Here is a 23,839-nt window from a genome sequence, read left to right on the forward strand (position 1 = left end):
GGCTGTGACATCAGCCCCGCGAGGTTAACGCTCCGTCTCCCCACGCGGGCGCAGTTGGCTAACGAGCACAAATTTGCTTTCATGTCCGTCGCCAGCGTTAAAAATCAACCTATTTACAGCGTGTTTATTAAATTAAACCTGAGCACGTTAAGCTGCAAACAGACCGGGGAAATTACCGCATGCTTGTCTGAGTTACGGTTATTTACTTTACTGACACACGCGCTGGCAAAAAACCTCTGCTCGACTTTGCATAATGGCTCAGTGTCCCCGTGCCCCGCAACGGGGGACGGAGCCGGAGATCGATAAGGCGATTCGCGTTGGGAAACAAAGCTCCGGGATCGCTCGGCCTTCTCTGTTATCCGCCTCTGCCTCTTGTGTATTTGATTAGCAGCTGATTTCTTGACTCCTTCCCCCTCCAGGGCGGTGGGATGTACACGGCGGTGCCGCAGACCGACCCCTCCGAGTGTATCAACTGCCGAAACTGCCGGAATAACAACAGGTAATGGAACAGCAGCAGGTAATGTGAAGTGTTGTGCGTAGCTGCAGCACTCCGGCAAACCAAAGCCCTTATTTTACACCCCGGGTTTGAGATGGGAAAGCAAAAGCAGAGAGCTCGAGCCCTGACCGGAGGCGGCGTGGGTATTTTGCCGTGAGTTCAGAGAAGTAACCGCTTGGCGCTATCTGTGGGACAGAATAAAATGAATTATTAAACCCCCAGAACTCATTTTGCTCAAAATAATCAGCTGGTTCTCTCTCAGGAATAATAATAATAATAATAAAAAGGTAAGTTGGGTGCTGGATTTCTTTTAAACCTTTGTTCAGTCTTCAGCTTTGAGAGAGCAAAATCCGCTCCGTGTGGAAAGGCGAAAAGGGCAGTTTCTCAAGTGCAATTTAATCCATCTTTCGTATTCTGCATTTCCTGCCATTCTTTTAACAACGCCAAGGAACTGGAACGGCAGCGCTGGTTTCGCAGCGCTGTTCTCCATAAAACGCTGGATTTGAGCTGGTTTTGGGCCAAATTACGCTGTAATTAATGGCTTGTTTTCCGGTTTCACGCATACAGAAACTTTGTCATTGCTCTTTTTCCCTAAGAGAACAGGGAAAGCGGGATCTGCCCCGTGCCGCCGCAGCCTCCCTCCTGGATGGGCCATCAGTAGCGCCTGAACTTTGAACCCACAGCCCCCGGTTCTATATTTGACCTCTTGCCGCAGAAACGAGCCGTCCTTGATGGCCGCCCGCGCCGGCAGGGAGTATTAACCCCTGTTTGGCAAGAGACACTTGGGAGCGGGGAGCGCTCGGTTCTGTCCCCGCGGTGGGGCCTGAGAAGGAGAAGGGAGCCAGAAGCGTCTCTGGATATTGCACCAGACTCCAGCGAGTTGTATTTATGGGGAGGAGGAGGAGGAAGGCTGTAGCGGTTAGCGTGGTCACGTTAGGTTTCAAGAGGTAGAAATTAGGCGCTGGGCTTCTGACCCCATCTTTGTGCCGCTCGGGAGCATTTTGGCTGCACTTGTCCTTGCTGCACGTTCCACCTCGATGCTGCCGGGCCCTAAACCAGCATTTTTTTCCACCAAATGCCTGGAATTGCTGCTGATACGGGGTTAGTTTAGTAGTTGGTGCGCGTCTCGACCGCGTATTTAGCCGCTGGCTACCGGAGCTGGTTTCGGCAGCCGCCATCACGGAGCAGGTTCCTGCTACAGTGGTGAAATCCCTTGGTTTGGGTTCAAATTAGCACTTTGTGCTCTTGTTACCACTCGTGGAGGCTCGCCAGGGGCAGAAGTTGCTGAAACGCAAATACCCGTTTTGCTGTTGGGGATAGAGCCTGGAAGACGAGGATGTTTTATGCTTATTACGTTAGGACTGAGAACCAATCTTTTTTTTTCCGTTCTCCGGTGATGATTTTTTATCGCTTTTTAAAGTTTCGTAGCTACGCAGTTGTTGCAAACGGGTTGCAAGTTCTCTCTTTGCAAATCCGCTTCCCTTCAGCACGTCTTTTTGACCACAAATCTGAAAAAACACCTTCCAAAGTTGCTGCTATCATCCTGTTTGCCCAACTTTAAGTCATTGCGATGTGGGTTTGCAGGTCGGGTTATGGCTTGACGGTGGGGTTTTGAGACGCGAGACGCGTTTTTCTGCAGCACAGATTTTACGCTGCTGTTCGCACGTGCTCCACTCTGGACACGTTTGCTGAATTTCCATCAGAACGTGGTTATTTAAAAAGCTGAACGGGATCGGTTACATCTTCCTTCGCGCTAGTGTGAGGAATTATACTGACATCTGCCTTTAAAAAGGGAAGTCCCAGGAACATGCAAAAACAAACATTTTTAAAACAGCTTTTGCTGAGGATTTCTTTTTTTCATAACAAGCGAGTGTAGTCGAAACCTCTGCGGAAAGAAATGCAAACTAATAAACGGATTTGTTTGAAGACCAGATGTGTTTCATGTGGATTCCTCGGCGGCTTCTGTGGTATTTTGGTACTTGGAAGACGGATTCGGAGGCCGCCGCGGAAGCGCGAGGACAAAGCGGGGAAGCTGCCCGGCGCCACGGGACGAGGTGCCGCCAGGCTCGCTGCGGGGGGCTCCCGGCCATCGTGGGGGTCCCGGGGGGCCCCCGAGCGCCCGCTTCGGCTCTCGTCCTTCATTCCGACCTGTTCCAAAACGGGAAGGAGCTCAGGTTTTTGGGGCAGAATCACTTAAAAGAACCAGTTTGCGCTACTGGATAATGCAGCTAGCGGCTGACCGCCGCCCTCCTTGGTCCTGGTTCTTGCATTTGGTAGCTTTACAGATCCGTTCATGTTCCAGCTGGTTTCGTTCAGCACAGATGCGATATTTGAGCTCTGCAGACACTGTGCCGTGAATTGCACGGGCAGGTTTTAAACCTGCATGGCCTTGTTTCCGCGGCCAGATGATCACAGAAATGAGCTTGCTTAGGAGAAGCAAACCTGTACCTTCTGAGCCCGCGCAGAGCAGCGCGCGGTCTCGGGCACCAGCTCAAACCGTGCTTAGGAACTAAATAAGCAGTGATAAACAGTCGGGTGCAGCGAGATGGATGGGGCTCGTCATCGCCAGCGCCACGGGCCACGGTTATGTTCAGGTCCCGCAGCAAAAAAACAGTGTTTTCTTTTTCCCTGTTGGTTCCGAAGAAGCAAGCAAAAGGACATAGCAATGGCACTTTTTTGGGGTGGTTTCCCCAGTTTTAGATACCTCTGAAGTTGGACCTTTTGCTTCTGCGGTGATGACGGCTTCATATATGTTTTGTTTAAATAGCTTCACTGTCACAACTGACTTAGCATCGCTTTGGTTTCCCACGCTTAAGCGAGTATTGCTGGGCCACGATCCGAGCAGCATAGCGCGGCGGGGGGGTTATACGTATAGCACTGGATATATTTTTAATTTGCCCTCGCTCTGACGCTTGGCCTTCATCTTCTAAGGCGCTTCGGTTCAGGCTTCAGGCTCGAGCCCTTTCTCTCGGCGACGAAAGCCTGGTTTGCCGGGCCGCTTCGTGGCTTGGGTCAGCGGGCCCCGGTGGGGGGGGAAATAACTGCGTGAGCGGTTTGAATGCTTTCAGCTGCCTCTTGGGAGGCCAAAATGCTTAAGCCTCTTCCTCATGTCAGGATCGATCCAGAAAATGTCATTAAAGCCGACTTGGCGAGCGCTCTTACTGTCATTACAGTGAACGACACATGGCGAAGTACTTAAAAATCGCCATGCCTCGAAATAGCTGCAGCGGTGGGAAGCAGAAACGCGCGCGCGGTCGGGCCCCGGACTAACTCTGCTTTTGGCTCCCGTCCGCAGGTGCTTCGGCAAACCGGGCAGCGCTCTGGGCGGCGGCACCCTGCCCGTCGCGGCGCCTTGCCGGCAGGACGGCTTGGAGATGAAGCCTCTGAACCACGTCGTGGTGGCCATGTGCTTGGCCTCGGCCCTGCCCGAGGACGGCGGCAAGGAGAGAGCGGAGCAGCCCTCCGGCCGGCGTTCCTGCTGCCGGGAAGACACGCGGCGGCTCTCCGTGGATCACGCCGACGGTGAGCGGAGTAGCATAGCCGCGACGCTGCCCGGCGGCGTTCCTCCGGGTGAGCGGGCGCCTGGGGCCGTCCCCGAGGCAGTGCCGGGCCCAAAAAAGATGGGAATTAGACAGAGAATCGCTCTTAGTGTGACCTGTCGGGTATCAGCGCAGTCGGCACACTTAGAGCTGACGCTCTCAGCCAGTGCTTAATGCTTTGCCGAAGCTTCGTGCCTGGTCGAGCGCCGATTAATTCACACTTTCCGCGTATTAATCGGAGTTTTTTTGTGCTCGCGGGTCCGGGGAGCCGAAAGACGTGCCGAAAAACCCCGCCCCGACTCGCTGTCGCTTTGCAGGTGACCGCTGCGCGCACTCGGAAACGGCGAACCACCTCTTGAGCTGGAGCCCCCTTATCCTGCAGCCCCTCGCGAAGGACTGTGCCGAAAAGCCGGCGTGGAAACCGTCCGGAGTCACTTTAAACGGCGCCGGGGACCTTCGACAGCTCCAGCTACAGGAGACCTGAGGAAGCGACCGTTTCGCTCCGCTTAAAGCCAGTAACTGCACAGCAGCGTCACTGAATGGGACCGAGGGAGGGAGGTTAATTATAACAGAGAGAGTCACTATTTATTTTTTGTAGTAGTGTCATATGAATGTATCTTGTTTTTCAAATGGTTGCCTTTTTATATTATTTATGCCTTGAAATTCCTCCTTTTTCCCCACGCACCATGAAACTAGCCTGATTTATGTGTTTAAAAAAAGAAAAAGAAAGAAAAAAATAATAATATAAAGAACGACGGGAAATACGTAGTGTGGTTTCCGTGGAATATAACCGGCGGGAGAAGCGCTTCGGGGGAGAGAGGCGAAGGTGTTAACACCCGGACAGAGCAGAGCTCAGCAGCCGTGGGGAGTTTCCACCGGACGACGTCCATGTTTGCTGGCGCTCCCCAAAAAACATGGAAAAACATGGAAAAACGTCTGCTCTCCGGGCGAGCTTTGCTTTGGGCACCGCTCGGAGCGGCCTCTCCGGTGCCAGTTGCTGAGCTGGAGCAGCGAGTTGGCCTAAAACCACTCATCTCCTCGCCGTCCCCCTGTGCCGAGCGGCCCACGCAGCATGATGCAGGTGTTGCACTATTAACCGCCTTTTTTTCCCCCCTCTGTTTCCCCCCTAAAATTTAATCAGAGTAAATAAACTGGGGCTTGTAAAGTGCTCGGTCCAAAAATCAGAGCACCTGACCCCAGAAATGAGGCGCATAAATTGCAATTACAGCTGCCCCGAGGCAACGCATGTGCAGCCTCCTTTTAATGGAACAAGTGTGTATGTATATACAGATTATATAAAATGTATATATATTTTTTTCTCCTAGCTCTGGCCGGTTGGGGAAGGGCGGAAGCGAAGCCGGCCTGGCCCTCGGGGCGATGCAGCGCTGCAGGTGCGCCGGGACCCGCTGAGAAAACCACCTCGTACGTCCCAAAAAGCCTCTGGGCGGTCGCGATGAACAGCAAAGCGGTGTCGTATATACGGCATGAAGGTAATATATAATATATATTTTATAAAAAGAGCCCTTAATGAGGATTTATTAGGTCGGTGCAGTTTGCTACGCGAGAGTTGACACTGGCACCGGCTCCACGGGGTGAGAGCCGGGCTGGCAGGAGGCGATTTGATGCGGGACGTTGCGGCCAGAGGCCTCGACTGCTGAGACGGCGTCAAATTTGGGGATTTCTGGGCGAGGACAAACTGTTGTCATCTGCTGCGTTGGCAGCTTCTCTGCGTGGGCTGCTTTATTTACATGGAGCGACACTGTTTTAAGTGTGTGTGGGTTTTTCCCCCCCTTCTAATTGTATTTTAATTATAAAAATACATGTTTTGCTTTTCTTACTGTTATTTATCTTTTTTTCTTTAGGGGTTGCGTGTTCTCCCAGCTGTAGGTACACAAAGCTAAACCTTTCTCTGGCTCGCGCTCCTCGGATCACCACATCCGCAGGCTTTGACTGCCACCTACCCAGAGAGGTCGGAAAGCCCCGCTGCTCCGGCCTTACTGATCTCTCCCGCATAAACCTGCTCTTTTCCCTTTACCCTTGCACAAACGTGCAAGTTTCTTCCTAAAAAAAAAGGAGGAAAAAAGCCCACCCTCTCGAATCCTCCTCCAAAAACGCCCCTGGGCTGCTGAAAGCAGCTCGAATAGAAAAATACACTTAGACGTTGTCCTATTCCTTGGGAAATTGCAGTTTTTGCAGGGTCTTTTGGGGGGGTTGATAATTAAATGCCTCCCTTGAACCAAATGCGAGAGCAAACCGCCCCGAAGGCCGGGGGAAGAAAGGAGATGTTTATTGGAGTTTCAGGAATGATTTTTACATCGCCTTGACTAAGCTAAGCATCAAAACGGGCCCCATCCTGCATCCGATACCGCTGCTGGAGGCGAAACGGAGGCCCAAAGCTTTCCCGAGCGGCCCAGGCCGGCCCGGCTCACGGTGGCACGGCGGCGGCCACGGTCGGCGGCGGCTCCTCGGCGACAGGGGCCCCGGTGTCCCTCGGCGCGGCGGGGCCGGCCCTGCGCGGCGGCGGGCGCTCAGCTGGGGCAGCGGGGCTGCGCCCGGGCGAGCGGCGCGGAGCGGCGTGGGCACTTACGTCCGGAAGAGCAGCTCGTGCAGCCCTGCGGATGGACAGACAGACGGATAAGGAGGCAGCGTTGCAGCGGGGGCCCCGCGGACGGACGCCCCCCCGCCCCCAGGTGCCACTCACGGGGGTGGTTGTCCCGGTTGCGGGCGATGTAGCGGGCGGCCAGCAGCGCAGCGGTGGCGGCCAGCAACATCCCCCCTACGGCTGCCACTGCCGGGGCTGCGTAGGAGGCGGTGGGCGGCCGGGCTGCGAGGGAGGGGCCCCATCAGCCCCCACGCACGGGGGGAGCAGGGCGTGAGGACCCCCACAGCCCCCCCCAGCTTGATGGGGATGCTTGAGGTGCCTGCCAGGTGCCATCTGGCCTGGGAGTGCTGAGTGAGGGGGAGCCTTTGGCCTGTTCACTCTGAAACCTACTGAGGGCTGCTCAGGTGCAGAACCCACGCAGCTCCTTGGCTGCACTGGGGTGTCGATGTCACGTGTGGCAGGGGCTCGAAGCACCCTAGCTCTGGGCTTAGCGCTCCCGCTCTGGTGGCTTGTGCGGCCACGACCGTAGGTCTCTATGGAGCTGGGAAACCTGGGAACTGAGCTGGGAAGCAAACTGGGAACCCAACTGGGCCTGGAGCTGGGAATGAAGCTGGAACCAAACTGGAAATGGAACTGGGAACCCAACTGGGAACAGAGCTGGGAATGGAGCCAGGAAGCAAACAGAATGGAGCTGGGAAGGGAGCTGTAACCAAACTGGGGCTAGGCCTGAGAAGCAAACTGGGAACCCAACTGGGCCTGGAGCTGGGAACGAAGCTGGAACCAAACTGGAAATGGAACTGGGAAGCAAACTGGGAACCCAACTGGGAAGGGAGCTGTAACCAAACGGGACCTGGAGCTGGGAAGCAAACTGGGACCCCAAGTGGGACTGGAGCTGGGAAGGGAGCTGCAACCAAACTGGGACTGGAGCTGAGAAGCAAACTGGGAACCCAACTGGGAAGGGAGCTGGAACGCAACTGGGAATGACGCTGGGAAGCAAACTGGGAACCCAACTGGGAATGACGCTGGGAAGCAAGCTGAGAACCCAGCTGTGACTGGAGCTGGGAAGGGAGCTGGGAGCAGAGGTGGGAACGGAGCTGGGAACCAAGGAGGGAGTGGAGCTGGGGATGGAGCCAGGAGCCAAAGTGGGAGCTGAGCTGGGAACGGAGCTGGGGACCCAACTGGGAGGCGGGCTGGGGCGGGATGCAGGCAGGGATGCAGGCAAGATGCAGGGCGGGATGCAGGCGGGATGCAGGCAGGAAGGGAGCCGGGATGCAGGCAGGGATGCAGGCGGGATGCAGGCAGGGATGCAGGCAGGCAGGCGGTACTCACGGCGCACGGCGAGGCGCAGGACGGCGCGGGCGCGGGCGCGGGTGCGGGGGTTGCGGGCGAGGCAGGCGTAGGTGCCGGCGTGGGCGGGCGCCAGGCGGGGCAGCGCCAGGGTGGCTCCGCGCTGCAGGCGGCCGCCGTCGCGCAGCCAGGCGTAACGGCAGCGGGGCCACGACGCCGCCCGGCACCGCAGCACCAGCGCCGCCCCCTCGGCAGCCGCCACCGCCCGCCGCCCCCCGCCGCCGCCGCCCGCCGTGATCACCGGCGCGTCGGGGCCGTCTGCGGCGACAGCGGCGCCCCGTCACCCTCAAAAAGCAGCCAGAACTGCCGAACGGCCCCAAAACGGCGCCGGGGGACACTCACAGGCCACGTCGAGGTAGGCTGGGGCGCTGCGGCGGCTGCTGACCTCGTTGCGCGCCGTGCACGAGTACCAGCCCGCGTGGCTGCGGGCGGCGGGCGCCAGCCGCAGCGCCGGGCCGTGCCACGTTGCGCCGTCGAGGTCGCCGTCACCGTCGTCGTCGCCGTCACCATCGCGGCCGCGGCGCCAGGAGAAGCGCAGCGGGGCCGAGCCCTCGCGCACGGCGCAGCGCAGTGCCGCCGCCGCCCCCTCAGCCACCGCCGCCGTCGCCGGCCGCACCGCCGGCTTCGACACGGGCACTGCAGGGCCCCGCCGCCGCCGTCGGCCCCCGCGGCACGGCCCGCCGCCCGCCTTTCCCGGCTCAAATCCCGCCTTTCCCACCCCCAGTCCCTCCTTACGCGCCCTGCATCCCCCTTTCCCACTCCCAACCCCTCTTTTCCCACCTCCGCTCTCCCCCTTTTCCCCCAATCCTTCTTTTTCCAATACCACATCCCTCCTTTCCCACCCCGCATCCCTTCTTCCACAGGCCACATCTCTCTCTCCCACCTCCATTCTCCCCCCTTCCCCCCCAATCCTTCTTTTTCCAATACCACATCCCTCCTTTCCCACCCCACGTCCCTCTTTTCCCATCTCCATTCTCCCCAAATCCCTTTTCCCACCCCAATACCTCCTTTTCCATCTCTATTCTCCCTCTTTTCCCAATACCACATCCCTCCTTTCCCACCCCAATCCCTCCTTTCCCACCTCCATTCTTCCCCTTTTCCCCCAAATCCCTCTTTTCCCAATACCACATCCCTTCTTTCCCACCTCCATTCTCTCCTTTCCCATCCCAGTCCCTCTTTTCCTACCCCCAATCCCTCTTTGCCCACCCCAAATTCCTCCTTTCCCAATCCCTCCCTTCCCACCCCGCATCCCTCCTTCCACACCCCATATCCCTTTTCCCTCTCCATTCTCCCCCTTTTCCCCCAAATCCCTCTTTTTCCAATACCACATCCCTCTTTTTCCACCCCAATCCCTCTTTTCCCAACCCCAATCCCTCTTTTCCCAAGTCCAAATCCCTTCTTTCCTACCCCATCCCTCTTTTTCCACACCCCACATCCCTTCTTGCCCACCCCAAATTCTTTTGCCTACCCCCATTCCCTCTTTTTCCCACCCTCCCTCCTTTCCCACCCCAAATCCCTCTTTTCTGACCTTCATTCTCCCTCTTTCCCCAAATCCCTCTTTTTCCAATACCACATCCCTCCTCTCCCACCCCCAATCCCTCATTTTCCCACCCTCATCCCTCTTTTCCCAGCTCCAAATCCCCCCTTGCCCACCCCAGTCCCTCTTTTCCCAACTCCAAATCCCTTCTTTCCTATCCTATTCCTCTTTTTCCACACCCCAATTCCTCCTGGCCCACCTCAAATCCCTTTTTCCCACCCCATTCTCTCTTTTTCCCACCCCAAATCCCTCTTTTCCCATCTCTATTCTCTCTTCTCCCCCAAGTCCCTCTTTTTCCAACACTACATTCCTCCTTTTGCACCCCAATCCCTCTTTTCCCAACCCCAATTCCTCCTTTCCCACCCTCATCCTTCTTTTCCTAATTCCAAACCCCTTCTTTCCTACCCCATTCCTCCTTTTCCACACCCCAAATCCTTTTTCCCCACCCCCATTCCCTCCGTTTCCCACCTCAATTCCTCCTTTCCCACCCAAAATCCCTATTTTCTCACCTCCATTCTCCCTCTTCTCCCAATCCCTCTTTTTCCAATACCACATCCCTCCTCTCCCACTCCCAATCCCTCATTTTCCCACCCTCATCCCTCTTTTTCCAACTCCAAATCCCTCCTTTCCCATCCTCATCTTTTCCCAAGTCCAAATCCCTTCTTTCCTACCCCATCCCTCTTTTTCCACATCCCAAATCCCTCCTTGCCCACCCCAAATCCCTTTTCTCCACCCCATTCTCTTTTTCCCACCCCACGTCCCTCCTTTCCCACCCCCAATTCCCCCTTTCCCACCCCAAGCAGGATGCAATATGGGCTAGCGGGGCACTGGGCGGGCTAGTGGGATGGCAATTTTGGCTAGTGGGATGCAACATGGGCTAGTGGGATGGCAATTTTGGCTAGTGGGATGCAGTATGGGCTAGCGGGACGGCAATTTTGGCTAGTGGGATGCAGTATGGGCTAGCAGGACGCAATATGGGCTAGCGGGATGGCAATATGGACTAGTGGGCTGCAATATGGGCTAGTGGGAAGGAACATGGACTAGCAGGATCCAATATGGACTAGCAGGACGCAATATGGGCTACTGGGACACTACGTGGGCTAGTGGGCTGGCAATATGGGCTAGCGGGCTGCAACATGGGCTACTGGGACACAGTATGGGTTACTGGGATGGCAGTTTTGGCTAGTGGGCTGCAATATGGGCTAGTGGGCTGCAATATGGGCTAGCAGGATGGAACATGGGCGAGTGGGCTGCAATATGGGCTAGCGGGATGCAATATTGGCTAGTGGGATGCTCTGTGGGCTAGTGGGATGCAGTATGGGCTAGTAGGATGCAATATGGGCTACTGGGACACAGTATGGGTTACTGGGGTGGCAATTTTGGCTAGCAGGATGCAATATGGGCTAGCGGGATGCTCTGTGGGCTAGTGGGCTGCAATATGGGCTAGTGGGCTGCTTCGTGGGCTAGTGGGCTGCTTCGTGGGCTAGTGGGCTGCGACATGGGCTACTGGGACACAGTATGGGTTACTGGGATGGCAGTTTTGGCTAGTGGGCTGCAATATGGGCTAGCGGGATGGCAATATTGGCTAGCGGGCTGCAATATGGGCTAGCGGGATGGCAATTTTGGCTAGTGGGCTGCAATATGGGCTAGTGGGCTGCAACATGGGCTACTGGGACACAGTATGGGTTACTGGGATGGCAGTTTTGGCTAGTGGGCTGCAATATGGGCTAGCGGGATGGCAATTTTGGCTAGCGGGATGGCAATTTTGGCTAACGGGCTGCAATATGGGCTAGTGGGATGGCAATTTTGGCTAGCGGGATGGCAATATGGGCTAACGGGCTGCAATATGGGCTAGCGGGATGGCAATATTGGCTAGCGGGATGGCAGTATTGGCTAGCGGGATGGCAGTATTGGCTAGCGGGATGCAATATGGGCTAGCGGGATGCTCTGCGGGCTAGCGGGATGGCAATTTTGGCTAACGGGCTGCAATATGGGCTAGCGGGATGGCAATTTTGGCTAGCGGGATGGCAATATGGGCTAGCGGGATGGCAATATTGGCTAGCGGGATGGCAATATTGGCTAGCAGGATGGCAGTATTGGCTAGCGGGATGCAATATGGGCTAGCAGGATGCAATATGGGCTAGCGGGATGCTCTGCGGGCTAGCGGGATGGCAATTTTGGCTAACGGGCTGCAATATGGGCTAGCGGGATGGCAATATGGGCTAGCGGGATGGCAATTTTGGCTAGCGGGCTGCAACGCGGGCGAGCGGGCTGCCGCGGGGGCTCACCGAGGACGCGGAGGCGGACGGCGGCGGAGGCGGCGCGCGGGGGGCCCGGCTCGGGGCGCAGCAGCAGCGCCTGGCAGAGGAAGCGGCCCTGGGCGGCGGGGCGCAGGCGGCCCAGGCGCAGGCTGCCGTTGCGCACGCTGGCGGGGCCCAGGGCAGCGGCGACGCCGGGGGCCAGCGCCGCCCGCCCCCCCGCCGCCGCCGCCGCCACCGCCCGCGGCCAGGGCCCCGGCGTCCCCGGAGGCCCCGCGAAGCTCCAGAAGACGGCGGCCGCCCCCGCCGCCGCCGGCCCGCAGCCCAGCTCCACCGCCCGGCCCCGCACGCCCGTCACCGTCCGCTCCTCCGAGGGCCCCGCCGCCGGCTCCCCGGCCTGCGCTGCGGCAGGGGGGTGAGCCGGGGGGGGGGGGTGCCGAGCTGCGCAGGCCTCAGCACCCCCCCCCCCACGGGGAAGGGGTTCAGGGGGGGCTGCACCCATGGGACCCCCCTCCCTGGGGAACCGCCCCCGCCGTGCCTCGGTTTCCCCCTTTGCGTGCGGTGACAACCTGGGGTGCGACGAGTTGGGCAGGGCTCAGCACCCCCCACCCCATTGAGGAAGGGGGTCTTTTGGGGTGCGGGGGGCTGCACCCATGGGACATCCCCCCCCCCCCACCGCCGTCCCCCGCCCCGGCTCACCGCCCGCCAGCGCCGGGAGCAGCCAGAGGATCCAGGGGCCCCCGCAGCGCGGCGGCACCCGGCCCCGCTCCATGGTGCCATGTCCCCCCGCCGCGCTCCTCCTCGCCGCGGCCCCCCGGGCCGGCTCCGGTTACCCGGCCCCGAGCCACCTTCAATTATTCATCCCCCCTCTCCGCTCACCCCCGCCGAAACCCGAGGCCGCTCGCCCCCCCCCCCCCCCCCCAGCCAGCCGGCAAGCGGGCTGAGGACGGGCGCGCTCGTCGCAGGAGTGGCGCGACGCAACCCCGAAGCCCCCGGCGGGGCGGCTGCATTTCTCCGCCGCCGCCGGGTTTGATATTTCATCCCCGGCGCCCATGCAACATTCATGCGGCGCCGCGCCGCAGCGGTCGGAGCGGGGAGAGGCTCCTTGCAACGGGCGGTTTGCCCAAAACCCCGACGTTTTGCCCCAAAACCCGTCATTTTGCCCATTTTTTTGCAGCCCCCGGCCCCATCCCGCCTGGCGCCGTTATCCGGCTACGCCAGCCGCAACGAGCGCTTGCAAACCGGCTCCGGGCGCTGATCCGGCTGCAAAATAACGGGGAGGGGAAAAAAAAAAAAAGGATTTTAAGTGTTTGCACCGGGCACCGAAATAACAGCAGGGGCCAAAAAGAGCTGCCGCCGGCCCCGTTTTCCGCCTGCGCGGCTCGGGGTCGGGAGGGAATCGGATCGGGCGAGGTGGGATCGATGCTGGCGACCTCCTAAAACCACCCGCAGGGGGGGAAAATAAACGATAAACGCGATGGCGCCGAAGCCTCGGGAATTAACTGCGGTTTATTACCGATGATTTTGGCTCGACGAGAGGCGCCGGGACGCCGTGGGGATTCGGGATGGCGGCTGCATCCCAAATTCCTGCTGCCATCTAGCGGGATGCGATGCTTCCTCCTACCTCACTCCTCTCTCCCGCTTTTCGGGCGCTGATGTTTTCCGGCCGCGGCGGGTTTCTCGGGGAAAATACTCATTTGTATCGGCTCTGCGTGGGCCTAGATTTTGGGGATGAGCGGCCCCATTTTGGGGCCCTGCGCGGTCCCGAGCGATGCATCAAGCCAGGCAAAGCGGCGGCTCTCGGAGCCTCCGAAAACACGGAAAACAACCAGAGTTTCTGCGTCTGAGGGTTTTTTCCCCCCCTTCTAAAACAGCACAATAACAAACTTGGGAAAAACAACTGCAAAACTTCACCTTAAATCTCCCTTTTCAACCCCAAACCGGCAGCGGGGAAGCGAGGGCCCCGCTCGTCAGGCGTCGATCTTCTCGAGCTCGTCCATGTCCTCCGGGTCCAGCCTCTTGATCTCCGTCTCTGCGGGAAGGAATCGTTTCCAAGCGCTTGACATCACCGGGGCAAAACGGAGCCCGGCACCGAGCGTGCGAGCCGGCGGCGGAGGGAGCCGGCGACCGACGAACGCGGGACAGAGGCCCCGAGAAACCCGCTCGGAGTTTCGCGACGTTCATGGATTAATTTGTCGGCGATTCCCGCCGCCGGCACGCCGGACACTCACGGAAATGCTCCTCGATCATGCGCACGAGGTACAAGCTGCAGCTTTCGACCATGTTGAAGGCGATGCCCTTCTTGCCGAAGCGGCCCGTGCGCCCGATGCGGTGCAGGTAGGTCTCGAAATCGGGCTGCTGCTTCAGGGTGACCGGGAGGTTGAAGTTCACCACCACCGTCACCTGTTTCACGTCGATCCCTGGAAAAGAAAGAGAAGCGTCACCCAGAGAAGCGTCACCTGGAGAAGCGTCACCCGGCCCGGAGCGCGGCGCTGAGCTAAAGCAACCCCCCTCGGCCCTGCGGCACGTTGCGTTGACATGTGACGGCAACTCAAGGAGGAGAAGAGCAGCCCGTGGCCACGTTGCCCACAGATTGCCGTGGCCAAACGCGGGCGGTTTCGGCCCGTTACCTCTGGCGCAGACGTTGGTGGTGATGAGGACCTTCTCCTTGCCGTCGCGAAACCTCTGGATCACGTCGGCCCGCTGCTCCACCGTCAGCTCGGCCGTCAGCATGGCCACCTGGTGCCCGTCCTCCGTCATCTCCAGCGACAGCCATTCCGCCATCTTCCGCGTCTGCACAGCCGGCGAATTAGCATTTCCCGCCCCAGAAAAGCGGTGCCGAAAGCCGAAACGGAGGGGAGAGCCGAGGGGGACCGTCGGGAAGCCACGTCCGCGCCGGACACGCGGCGGCACCTCACCTGGCAGAAGATGATGGCCTGGCCGATGGTGATGCTGCCGTAGATGTTGCACAGGGCCCGGTACTTGGCCACGCGGTCCTCGCACACCAGGTAGTACTGCCGCACGGCGCTGAGGGCCAGCTCCTCCTGGCGCAGCTTGATGACAATGGGGGCGCGGATGAGCTGCGTCGCGAACGTCCACACCGACGTCTTGAAGGTGGCCGAGAAGAGCAGCATCTGGCAGCCCTTGGGCAGGACCCTGCAGCGGCGAAAGGCCCCGTGAGCCGCCCGGCGGCCCCGGGCGCGCGGGGCTCTCGCCAGCCGGAGATAGCAGCTAGCTGGAAGAGGCTCGTCTTAAATAAGTGGCTTTTTGGGGGCAAATTCCGCATTTATAGCGTTATTTGGAGAGAACATCTGTGAGAGGGGGCAAAAAAACCCAGCGGAGACTTGGTTTTTTCCCTGGGATCTGCAGGAGACCGCTCTCATAAAGCCCTCGCGCGCTCCGGGCACCGAGTCCCGGTACTCCCGATCCTTAGCTACATCTTAAACCCTTAAACTCACTCCGTAAAAACCTCCGTGGCCCACAATCGCTTTCAGTGGCAACCTGAAGCCGTCGGCAACCTGTGAAAGCGGCTGCACAAGAGGCTTTTGGAAGCGGCTCTTTATCCAGGGCAGTTCGAGATCTGCTCCGGGTAACGGCAAATAAAATACATCCCTGTTACGGGGCGGCGAAGAGCTCTGGGCCGAGCTCGGATCACAAACATCTCGTAACAGAGGAGGCAGAAACAGCCTCTTTGGCTCCTTAGTTTGACACTCTCTTGTGTGAAAATCGGCTTTTCTCGCTTTCTCCCACCACCCGACACAGTTAAGGTCATCCAGAAACACCGCGTTTGAGTGTCCCCGCTCGGATTGCGGTCCGCATCGCGTTTTTTAACTTGGGATTTAATCTTTAAAGCAGTTATTGGCTCAAAACGGTGCTGGATTAGCTCGCTGGCCGACCGCTCACCTCTGGATGCGAATGCTCTGGCTGGAGAAGCCCTGCTTGTCGATCATGACGTCGGCCTCGTCCAGCACGAACACTCTGATGTTCTTCGGGTCGAGCACGTGGCGCTTGAAGCACCAGTCCAGCACCGTGCCGGGCGTCCCGATGACGATCTGCTCCTGCAGCCTGGTGCCGGGAGCCACTGCGGGAGACGGCGGCGGGTCGGAAAGAGCCGCGGCTCGTTAGGGCCTTCGTTTAGGGGCGCCGAGCAGCGCCCGCCGGCGCGACTCACCCCTGTTGCCCTGGATGGCGTAGGTGACGCGGACGTCGACGCAGAACCGCCCCATCTTCTCCACCACGCGCCCGATCTGCAGGGCCAGCTCGAAGGTGGGGGCCAGGCAGAGGCACTGGGGCGGCAAAGCGAGCGGCGGCGTCGGATTCGGGGCTCCGCCAACCGCGGACGTAACCCAGCCGCGGGGATTCGGGCGGGCGAACCGCCCCCCCCCCGGCCCCCCCGGCACCTGCGGGTATCTCTCGGCGGCGTCCACCCTGCTCAGCATGGCCAGGACGAAAGCCGCCGTCTTGCCCGTCCCCGACTGGCTCTGCGCGATGAGGTTTTGGGGCCTGCGAGGCGACGGGGCGGCTCAGGGGGGGCCGGGGGGGGGCCTCGCCGTGGGGCCGTGCCGCCGCCGCTACTCACGGATGCGCCAGCATGATGGGCAGCGCCGTCTCCTGAATTTTGGAAGGCCTGTTGAAGCCCATGTCGTAGACGCCGCGTAAGAGCTCTTTTTTCCTGGAAGTGAGTAATAATGATTAATAAAAAGGAGCGGGGAAGCGGGGGGGGGGGGGGCATGGGGGGGGCGGGGCGCGCTCACAGCCGCAGCTCCTCGAAGGTCTTGGCGGAGAAGAGGGGCGAGCGGGGGTCCCGCTGCAGGACCTCCACGTGGTGCCGGGGCTCCACCAGCGACGTGCGCAGCAGCTTGTTCAGCAGGGAGCTCTCGGCCGGGTCCGCTGGAGGGGAGAGGTGGGGAGGGGGGAGTCTGCCGGCCCCCCCCCCCCCGCGGTTGCCCCCCCGCTCTGGGGCGCGGTGGGGGGGGACCCGCAGGACCCACCTCGGTCCTCTTCCGCCTCCTCCTCTTCCTCCTCGGCGCTGGCGTAGCTTCGCTCTCGGGGGGGGAAGGAAAGGCTGGCGCTGACCCCGATGGCCGGGAGCTGCCGCTTGGGGGGGGCCGGTGCCCCCCATTGCCCGGATGGGGCCCGGCGCCGTGGGGCAGGGGACAGGGCTCACAGGGCCACCGTGGGGCAGGGGGACAGGGCTCACGGGGCCTGCTGTGGGGCAGGGGGATGGGACACTATGGGGCAGGGGAACAGGGCTCACTGTGGGGCAGGGGGATGGGCCCACCGTGGGGCAGGGGGACAGGGCTCATGGGGCCCATCATGGGGTAGGGGGGTGGGACGCCATGGGGCAGGGGGAGGGGACGCCATGGGGCAGGGGGACAGGGCTCACGGGGCCTGCTGTGGGGCAGGGGGATGGGACACTGTGGGGCAGGGGGATGGGACGCCGTGGGGCAGGGGGACAGGGCCCACCATGGGGCAGGGGGGGCAAGGCTCATCGGGCCCACCATGGGGCAGGGCTTATGGGGCTTGCCATGGGGCAGGGGGACAGGGCTCACGGGGCCTGCTGTGGGGCAGGGGGATGGGGCCCACCGTGGGGCAGGGGGGCAGGTCACCACGGGGCAGGGGGATGGGGCCCACCGTGGGGCAGGGGGGTCAAGCCGCCATGGGGCAGGGGGCCAGGCCCACCGTGGGGCAGGGGCACGGGGCTCACGGGGCCCACCGTGGGGCAGGGGGGTCAAGCCGCCATGGGGCAGGGGGCCAGGCCCACCGTGGGGCAGGGGCACGGGGCCCCGCAGGCCCCCACGGAGGCCGGGCCGGGCCCTTACCGCGGCGGCGCCTGGAGAAGTCGCGGCGGCCGCGGAGCCCGGCGAGCTGCGGAGGCGAGAGACCGTTACCGGGGGGGGTCGGGGCCGGGGGGGGGCCCGGGGACTGGGGGGGCCCCTCACCCGCTGCGCCAGCGCCTCGACGTCCCCCTCCGCCGAGCCCATGACGGCCGTTACCGGGGCCGCCGCGCGCTCATGAATATGCATGAGGGGCGCCCCGCCCCCTCCTCCTCCCCCCTCCCCCCTCCCCCGGCACGAGCCTGCGCTGCTGCCGCGCGGGCGGGAGGGGCGACCGCCCCTGGAGGCGGTGCGGGGGCGTGGCCTAGAGGGGCGTGGCCTAAAGGGAGGGCGGCTTCATTGGGGGCGTGGCCTGGCGCTGAGCGCGCGGCCTCGCTGGGGGCGTGGTCTCCCTGGGGGCGTGGTCTCGCTGCGGGCGCGGCCTGGCTCTGCGTGCGTGCCCTCGCTGGGGGCGTGGCCTCGCTGGGGGCGTGTCCCTGATGGGGGGCGTGGCCTGGCGTGGTCGTTGGCGGGGAGAGCGCCGCTTCCGGGGCGGACCCGGCAGTGGCGGCGCGGCGCGGAGGTAGGGCTGGGCCTGCACCCCCCCCCCCCCCCCCCGCGGTGGGGACCCCCCTAGGGTGCTGGCGACCTCCCCTATAGGGTCCCCAGGGTGCTGTGGGGCAGCCTCGGGTGCAGGTGACCAGCGCAGCCCACAGTCCCCCCCCACGTGGGGGCCTTTACCCCCGGGCCTGCTCCCCTCTCATCCCCCCTCACCCCCCCCAGGGATAAAAAGGGGTATTTTAACTTCACCCACGGCTTCGGCTTTAAAAACGGGGTAAAATAAGGGAAATCGAGCACTTATAGCTGCAAAGACACGTGTAGAATAACGCACATGTACTGTGAGATTTAGCAGCGTCTCATGCCAATCGCGTTTCTCAGTAACGCACAGGCGTTTTCAGGTGCTTTATTAAAGAAACATATCGCTGAGAAACCATAAATAAAACGGTCCCCATGGAGGAACGGGCGCAGGGAAATGCAGAGAAGCCCCAGGGCTCGTCACGCTGGTGATTCGAGCGCGGAAGTCCTGCGGGCTGAGCGGTTGTTCTTCATTTTGTCTGTTTTCCACGACTTTCTGACAAAACGGTTATTCAGACGGAAGCTTTGCGGAGGCGACGTTGTTGCACGCAGCCGAGTGCCGCTGTTTGGCACCGGATGGAAAATTAAGGCGTCGAGGGGAGCGACGGGCAGCCGTGCGGGTTCCCGGCATGGCGGAGGCCTCGGCGCGGCTACGAGGAGGAGCCGTGCGCGGGCACGAGGCCGTCGGCCAGGCGGCAGCGCACCTGCCAGCGCAGGGCGGCCCGCTTCTTCTCGGTGGGCGCCACGTAGCCGTTGGGGCCGGCGGCGCGGCGCGGCCTGCTCGGCTCCTCGGCCCTGCCCAGCATCCGCTCGCGGACGGCCCAGCGCAGCTCCTTGCGCCCGTCCTCCCCCGGGATGGGGAACGCCTCCCAGTCTCGCTTGTACTCCAGGTACTTGGCCACGCGGTCGGTTTTCCCGTGGTTGCGGCCCGGTTGGTCCAACCTCGGAGGGATGAAAGATTTGGGGTGTCCCGTCGCGTCCTGCCGGGAAGAGGGAGATCCCTGGAAGTCCCCGAGGAGGAAGGGGGGGCGACGATACAGCTCCGGGGAAGGCTCGCTGAGGAAACTGCTGCCGGACTCGGTTTCCCCCTCGGAAGTGCCATCTCCCGGCGCGGCGCCGAGCTGGAGCGACTCCTCCCGCCGGTCCCAGACCTCCGGCTCGCTCTCGCCGCCGGCGTCCGCTTCGCTGGCGACCGATTCGTCGGACACCTCCACCCCGCCGTCGGGCCGCCGCCGCAGCACCTTCCTCTTCATCGCCAGCCTCCGGGGCCCCGTCGACGGCGCGGGGAAAGCGGGCCGGGCGCCGGGAGCCACGGAGGCCTTGGTGTAGGGATCGTAGTGGGGAAGCGGCCAGGCTCCTCCCGGGCGGCCGTCGCCGTCGCCTTGCTCCGCGTAGAGCTGGCTGAGCGCCAGGGCGGCCGCTCCCGCCAGGCGCTCCTCGTCCGTCAGAGCCGCCCAGCCGTACCTGCCGCCTGCCATCATCTCCTCCATGGCGCCTGCCGCGCCCTGCAAAGAGCAACGGCGGTTAATTCGGGTGCGCTGACTCTCTCGTGCCTCGAAACCCCCCCTCAAAACGACTTCTAAACCCCCGCGTGAAACTACACCGAAAGGAATCGCTCTGGGTACGAAAGACGGATGCGACGGTGCATAAATGTGAGGCGCATCCCGTTTGCTCTGTCAGCGCCGCGCAGACGCATTAACGACTCTTCCCTGTGCGAACAAATACGGTGTTTTTAAAACCGGTACCTAGTTGTGATTAAATCTAGGGGCGTCCAGGAGAGGGTGTTTTACTTCCACGCCTAAGGAAAAGGTGTTTTAGATGTTTATTTAGACGCCAGGCACAGCCTAAGGCAAAGCGCGGACCGCTCGAGTCTCGTGCTGGGCCGGTCCGGTTTGTAGCAGGACTCGAGATCTGCGTAAGGGATCGGGACGTTGTTTGCATTTGCTGCAAAGGTTTGGATGTCTTTATTGCGTGAAACGGGTTTGGAAAGGCAAGTTTTGGTTGCGCCGCGGTGTCGGAGCAGGTGGCTGTGAGAGGAATGACAGCCGTCAGCGGGCTGTCTGGAGCGCTGACGCTCGCTGAGCGCGCTGTGAAAGTGGGAACCGTTCCGTGACAGCGCTGCACGGAGAGCAAAAGGCTAGCTGAAAATGGGAAAATGTGTAATAAAAGCCATAAAAACACCCCCTGACACCCAAACTTCCTTCTCTCCCTGCAGATCCCAGTAACCAGCCAAGACCACGAGGAATCCGCTCGCCATGGCGGAGGAGAGCGCGGTCGCCGACCAAGAACGGCTCCTGAAGAGGGTGCAGGAGCTGGAAGAGGAGGTGAAGAGGCTGCAGGAGAAGCTCCTGGAGGACAAGGAAGGCCCTCGCGTGGGAGACGCTCCTCCGGCAGCCGGGAAAGGCAGGAAACGCCAGCAGCGGCCGTTCGACTTCGGCGCCTACGGCCGCAGACACGTGGCACTGAAGATCGCCTACCTGGGCTGGGGCTACCAGGGCTTCGCCAGCCAGGAGAACACCAGCAACACGATCGAGGAGAAGCTGTTCGAGGCGCTGAAGAAGACGCGGCTGGTGGATGACAGGCAGACCTCCAACTACCACCGCTGCGGGCGGACGGACAAGGGAGTCAGCGCCTTCGGCCAGGTCAGGATCCCCGGGGGCCATCCCGGTTTTCCGGGCTTGGGGGAAGGTGGTGGAGCTTGAGCCGGAGATCCCGTAAGGTTCAACGGTGATGAACCCAGCGCAGGTTAGATTTGTTTTTAAAAGCCATCAGTGTTTTAGTGATTTCCAGGTGAGCACGGTGATGGTTTCCTGCACGTGGAATGATAATTTAATAGATTTTCGGTGCTTATTAGCGCTGTTTTTTCAGGGCTTGGCTTTGAGAGGATGGAACGTGCTTGAGGCTGCAGCTTCCTGAGCAGGGACTAGCAATTAGGACAGCTCGGTGCTGCCAAGACGGGGAGATGCCCCTTCCTCCGCGTGCGTGCGCGTTGCGTTTCCCGCGGCGCTTGGCAGAGCCCGCCGAGCTGACTTCGCTCCCTAACCCAGCGCAAATAATAACTGGAGCGCTTCCCGTGGCGTGAGGAAGCCAAATTCCTGCGCAGGAGGGTTCGAGGAGAGCGGCGGCGAGTGGAAGGGAGCGTGGGAGCGGGAATGGAGGGAGGGGAGCGAGCCATCCCGCTCGGTGGCGAGCTGTTGGCGAAAGCACGGCCTTCTCGCGCGAGCGAGGGCGCCCAGACGATCAGGCCATTAGCGGCTTGGAGTCACAGTCTCCAGAAGAAAAAAAAGCACGTGCGTATCCTGAAAGTGCTGATAAAAACCTAAGCTGCTTGGAGACCGCGCTGTGTAGGCAGCCTGCAGCTTCCTCCGTTTTATTAAAGGAATCTCCAGCATCTGCTCGGAGCCTTGGCAGAGGCGCTCGCCTTCATCTGCGAGAGATCCTGGGTTTATTTCAAGCTGAGGTGTAGGCAGGGAGTCAGTTTTACATGCTGAATAAGCCCAGGCGTGGTATAATTGCGGGTTTTTTTTGCTCCCTAATTTCGCAGGTGATTTCCCTAGATCTGCGCTCAAACCTGTCAGAGGGGAAGCAACTAAACGGTCACCGGGGTGACGCGGAGGGCGAAGGCTGCGAGGAGGAGCTCCGCTACACCCATATGCTGAACAGGGTGCTCCCGCCTGACATCCGCGTGTTGGCCTGGGCCGCTGTGGAGCCCGGCTTCAGCGCTCGGTTCAGCTGCCTCAGGAGGACCTACCGCTACTTCTTCCCCTGCGCCGACCTGGACGTGGCCCTCATGGACGCCGCCGCCCAGAGATACGTGGGCACCCACGACTTCCGCAACCTCTGCAAAATGGACGTCGCCAACGGCGTGACCAACTTCCAGAGAACCGTCCTGGGTGCCCGGGTGACGTGGGCGGATGGCGGAGCGGCAGCGGGGCCACCGGACCCTTTCCGCCTGTGCCAGTTCGAGGTGACGGGGCTGGCGTTCCTGTACCACCAGGTCCGCTGCATGATGGCCATCCTCTTCCTCATCGGGCAGAGGATGGAGAGCCCGGAGATCATCGAGGAGCTGCTGGATGTAGAGAAGAACCCCCGAAAGCCGCAGTACAGGTACAAACAGCTTAGCGGAGCCGCTTTTCGCGGCGCTTGGGTGGAAGAGAAGTGCTGCTGGCAAACTATTTATCTGTCAGCCTGCAAAGCAGTCTCCCCCCACATGGGAGGAAGCTGCCGGGGCCTCTGAGCGAGATCCTTGAGGATCCCAGTTACTTGTTACCTCTTTGTTCTTGCTAAAACAAGGTCTAACTTATTGACGCTTTCACTTGGGATTTGGTGAAACTAATCCTACAAACAACGCTTAACATTTTATCGAAACAGGGTTTCTATATGTGACCCTGTTTTTAGCAGAAAGGAGAAAGACGCGGTGTTGTTACACTGGACCTGCGTTAATCCGCTGCGAAGCCTTCTCCGTCACGGCATCTGTGCTCTAGCGCGTCCCAGCATCTTTAACGCCTTCTCTCCCCTTCCTAGCATGGCAGTCGAGTTCCCCCTGGTCCTCTACGACTGCGAGTTTGAGAACGTCGAGTGGCTCTACGACCGGGAAGTGCAGGAGTTCAACGTTACGCACCTGCAGCAGCTCTGGGCCAACCACGCGGTCAAAACGCAAGTGCTGCGGGACATGTTACGGGGCCTAGACGCTGCTCCCGTGCCTACTGAGAAAGGTGAGGAGCGGCTTTGGGGCAACGCCTGACTCGGAGTGACACAGGGGCGAGGGATAATGGTTTAAAAAAGGAAAAAAAGGCGGGGGGAATCATCAGATAGGTGGTTCAAACTATTGTTGTTCCTTTGTTTATGTGACAGGCGCAGGAAACCTCAGTGTCGCCCTTTGGGGAGATCGGAAGCCTCCGGTGCGGCGCCAGGCCAGCGGCTTTGTGGAAGGAGTCAAAGCCCGCGCTTACAAACCGCTGCTGGCCCGGCCCAAGTGCGAGGCCTTGGAGGCCCGCATCCGGCACTTCGCGCGCAGGGGCCGTATCGAAATGCCGCGCGGAGACACCCCCGGCGAGCCGGAGCCTAAGAGGAGCCACGGTGACGAGGACAGCAACGCTGGGGACGGTGACACCATGGAAAACAGCACCGCCACGGAGGACGGCACCACCGCCGCGGAGCAAGCGGCCAAGCGGGTGTGCGTAGGTGCCGAGTGACAGTGACAGGCTCCCTCGGGGGGCAGCACTGAAAGGCCGCAACGAGGGCAGCGCTTTCCCCCCCTTTTTTAACTGCAGTTTCGCGTTGGTGCTTTTATAAATTGTAGTGAATCCTGCAGATGCCTCGTGCGGTGTGTGAACGCCTTGGGGGGGGGCTTGTCCCTTCTGGGGGAACTTACTGGGGGCTTACTGGGAGCTACTGGGAGGGGGCAGCTGGGGGCCGCCCGCCCGGCCTGCCCGCGCGCCCCTCGGTACCTGCCGCGCCTCCGCCGTCCTCGCGCCGCGGCCGTTAACGGTCGCCAACCGTCGCCGGGTTGTTTAAACGGCGGGGCGGGGCGCCCCCCTCCTCCCCGAGGCCCGCCCTCCGCGGCGGCGCCCATTGGCTGCCGCGCCGCTGCCTCGCGCTCCCATTG

The 23,839-nt window shown here is 61.0% G+C and overlaps 5 protein-coding genes across 8 annotated transcripts in view; 2 read left to right on the plus strand and 3 right to left on the minus strand.

Annotated features, from left to right (window-relative positions):
- The window catches only part of CDON (cell adhesion associated, oncogene regulated), a 40,595-nt gene extending 35,796 nt beyond the window's left edge, over positions 1 to 4,799 (plus strand). For all 3 annotated transcript variants that reach the window (XM_064524358.1, XM_064524359.1, XM_026120462.2), the window contains 3 exons: positions 420 to 499; positions 3,792 to 4,018; positions 4,353 to 4,799. In XM_064524358.1, coding sequence (XP_064380428.1) covers positions 420 to 499; positions 3,792 to 4,018; positions 4,353 to 4,519 — 474 coding nt within the window. In that variant the 3' untranslated portion in view covers positions 4,520 to 4,799. The remainder of the gene's footprint in view (positions 1 to 419; positions 500 to 3,791; positions 4,019 to 4,352) is intronic.
- A 3,442-nt stretch (positions 4,800 to 8,241) lies between these two features.
- Positions 8,242 to 12,551, minus strand: VSIG10L2 (V-set and immunoglobulin domain containing 10 like 2). The gene is made up of 3 exons (XM_064524071.1): positions 12,456 to 12,551; positions 11,810 to 12,230; positions 8,242 to 8,620 (listed from the first exon to the last, which is right to left on the minus strand). The coding sequence occupies exons 1-3, from the start codon at positions 12,549 to 12,551 to the stop codon at positions 8,271 to 8,273; spliced, it is 867 nt and encodes a 288-aa protein (XP_064380141.1). The 3' UTR covers positions 8,242 to 8,270.
- A 718-nt stretch (positions 12,552 to 13,269) lies between these two features.
- On the minus strand, positions 13,270 to 17,818 carry DDX25 (DEAD-box helicase 25). Its single transcript, XM_064524360.1, has 12 exons — positions 17,722 to 17,818; positions 17,602 to 17,647; positions 16,771 to 16,824; positions 16,534 to 16,669; positions 16,359 to 16,451; positions 16,180 to 16,282; positions 15,951 to 16,065; positions 15,683 to 15,860; positions 14,698 to 14,935; positions 14,410 to 14,572; positions 14,011 to 14,199; positions 13,270 to 13,811 (listed from the first exon to the last, which is right to left on the minus strand). The coding sequence occupies exons 1-12, from the start codon at positions 17,803 to 17,805 to the stop codon at positions 13,750 to 13,752; spliced, it is 1,461 nt and encodes a 486-aa protein (XP_064380430.1). The 5' UTR covers positions 17,806 to 17,818; the 3' UTR covers positions 13,270 to 13,749.
- A 264-nt stretch (positions 17,819 to 18,082) lies between these two features.
- Positions 18,083 to 23,542, plus strand: PUS3 (pseudouridine synthase 3). Its single transcript, XM_064524361.1, has 5 exons — positions 18,083 to 18,178; positions 20,447 to 20,873; positions 21,776 to 22,338; positions 22,756 to 22,946; positions 23,086 to 23,542. The coding sequence occupies exons 2-5, from the start codon at positions 20,487 to 20,489 to the stop codon at positions 23,424 to 23,426; spliced, it is 1,482 nt and encodes a 493-aa protein (XP_064380431.1). The 5' UTR covers positions 18,083 to 18,178; positions 20,447 to 20,486; the 3' UTR covers positions 23,427 to 23,542.
- HYLS1 (HYLS1 centriolar and ciliogenesis associated) lies at positions 18,501 to 23,791 on the minus strand. Of its 2 annotated transcripts, none has more exons than XM_064524363.1 (2): positions 23,682 to 23,791; positions 18,501 to 19,736 (listed from the first exon to the last, which is right to left on the minus strand). In XM_064524363.1, exon 2 carries the CDS (start codon positions 19,719 to 19,721, stop codon positions 18,882 to 18,884), a length of 840 nt encoding a protein of 279 aa, XP_064380433.1. In that variant the 5' UTR covers positions 19,722 to 19,736; positions 23,682 to 23,791; the 3' UTR covers positions 18,501 to 18,881. The 2 variants fall into 2 exon arrangements, with proteins under 2 accessions (XP_064380433.1, XP_025978050.2); XM_026122265.2 differs by lacking the exon at positions 23,682 to 23,791 and adding an exon at positions 22,666 to 22,784.
- Between the last annotated feature and the right edge of the window lie 48 nt (positions 23,792 to 23,839).

Source organism: Dromaius novaehollandiae, chromosome 21, assembly GCF_036370855.1.
Source record: "Dromaius novaehollandiae isolate bDroNov1 chromosome 21, bDroNov1.hap1, whole genome shotgun sequence".
NCBI lineage: Eukaryota > Metazoa > Chordata > Aves > Casuariiformes > Dromaiidae > Dromaius > Dromaius novaehollandiae.

Bases quoted from the DNA above. Each gene is read 5' to 3' on its own strand.
- DDX25 (XM_064524360.1), bottom strand. From the start codon at position 17,805: ATGCATATTCATGAGCGCGCGGCGGCCCCGGTAACGGCCGTCATGGGC. The intron at 16,066-16,179 runs GTGCCGGGGGGG...TTGCCGCCCCAG, and splicing joins CCGCCGAGAGATACCCGCAG to TGCCTCTGCCTGGCCCCCAC. The intron at 15,861-15,950 runs GTGAGTCGCGCC...CGTCTCCCGCAG, and splicing joins CGCCATCCAGGGCAACAGGG to TGGCTCCCGGCACCAGGCTG.
- PUS3 (XM_064524361.1), top strand. From the start codon at position 20,487: ATGGCGGAGGAGAGCGCGGTCGCCGACCAAGAACGGCTCCTGAAGAGG. The intron at 20,874-21,775 runs GTCAGGATCCCC...CTAATTTCGCAG, and splicing joins GAGTCAGCGCCTTCGGCCAG to GTGATTTCCCTAGATCTGCG. The intron at 22,947-23,085 runs GTGAGGAGCGGC...TTTATGTGACAG, and splicing joins TCCCGTGCCTACTGAGAAAG to GCGCAGGAAACCTCAGTGTC.
- HYLS1 (XM_064524363.1), bottom strand. From the start codon at position 19,721: ATGGAGGAGATGATGGCAGGCGGCAGGTACGGCTGGGCGGCTCTGACG.
- VSIG10L2 (XM_064524071.1), bottom strand. From the start codon at position 12,551: ATGGAGCGGGGCCGGGTGCCGCCGCGCTGCGGGGGCCCCTGGATCCTC. The intron at 12,231-12,455 runs GTGGGGGGGGGG...GGGGGTGCTGAG, and splicing joins AGCCGGGGCGGGGGACGGCG to GCCTGCGCAGCTCGGCACCC. The intron at 8,621-11,809 runs GTGAGCCCCCGC...GGGGCCCTGCAG, and splicing joins CGTCCGCCTCCGCGTCCTCG to TGCCCGTGTCGAAGCCGGCG.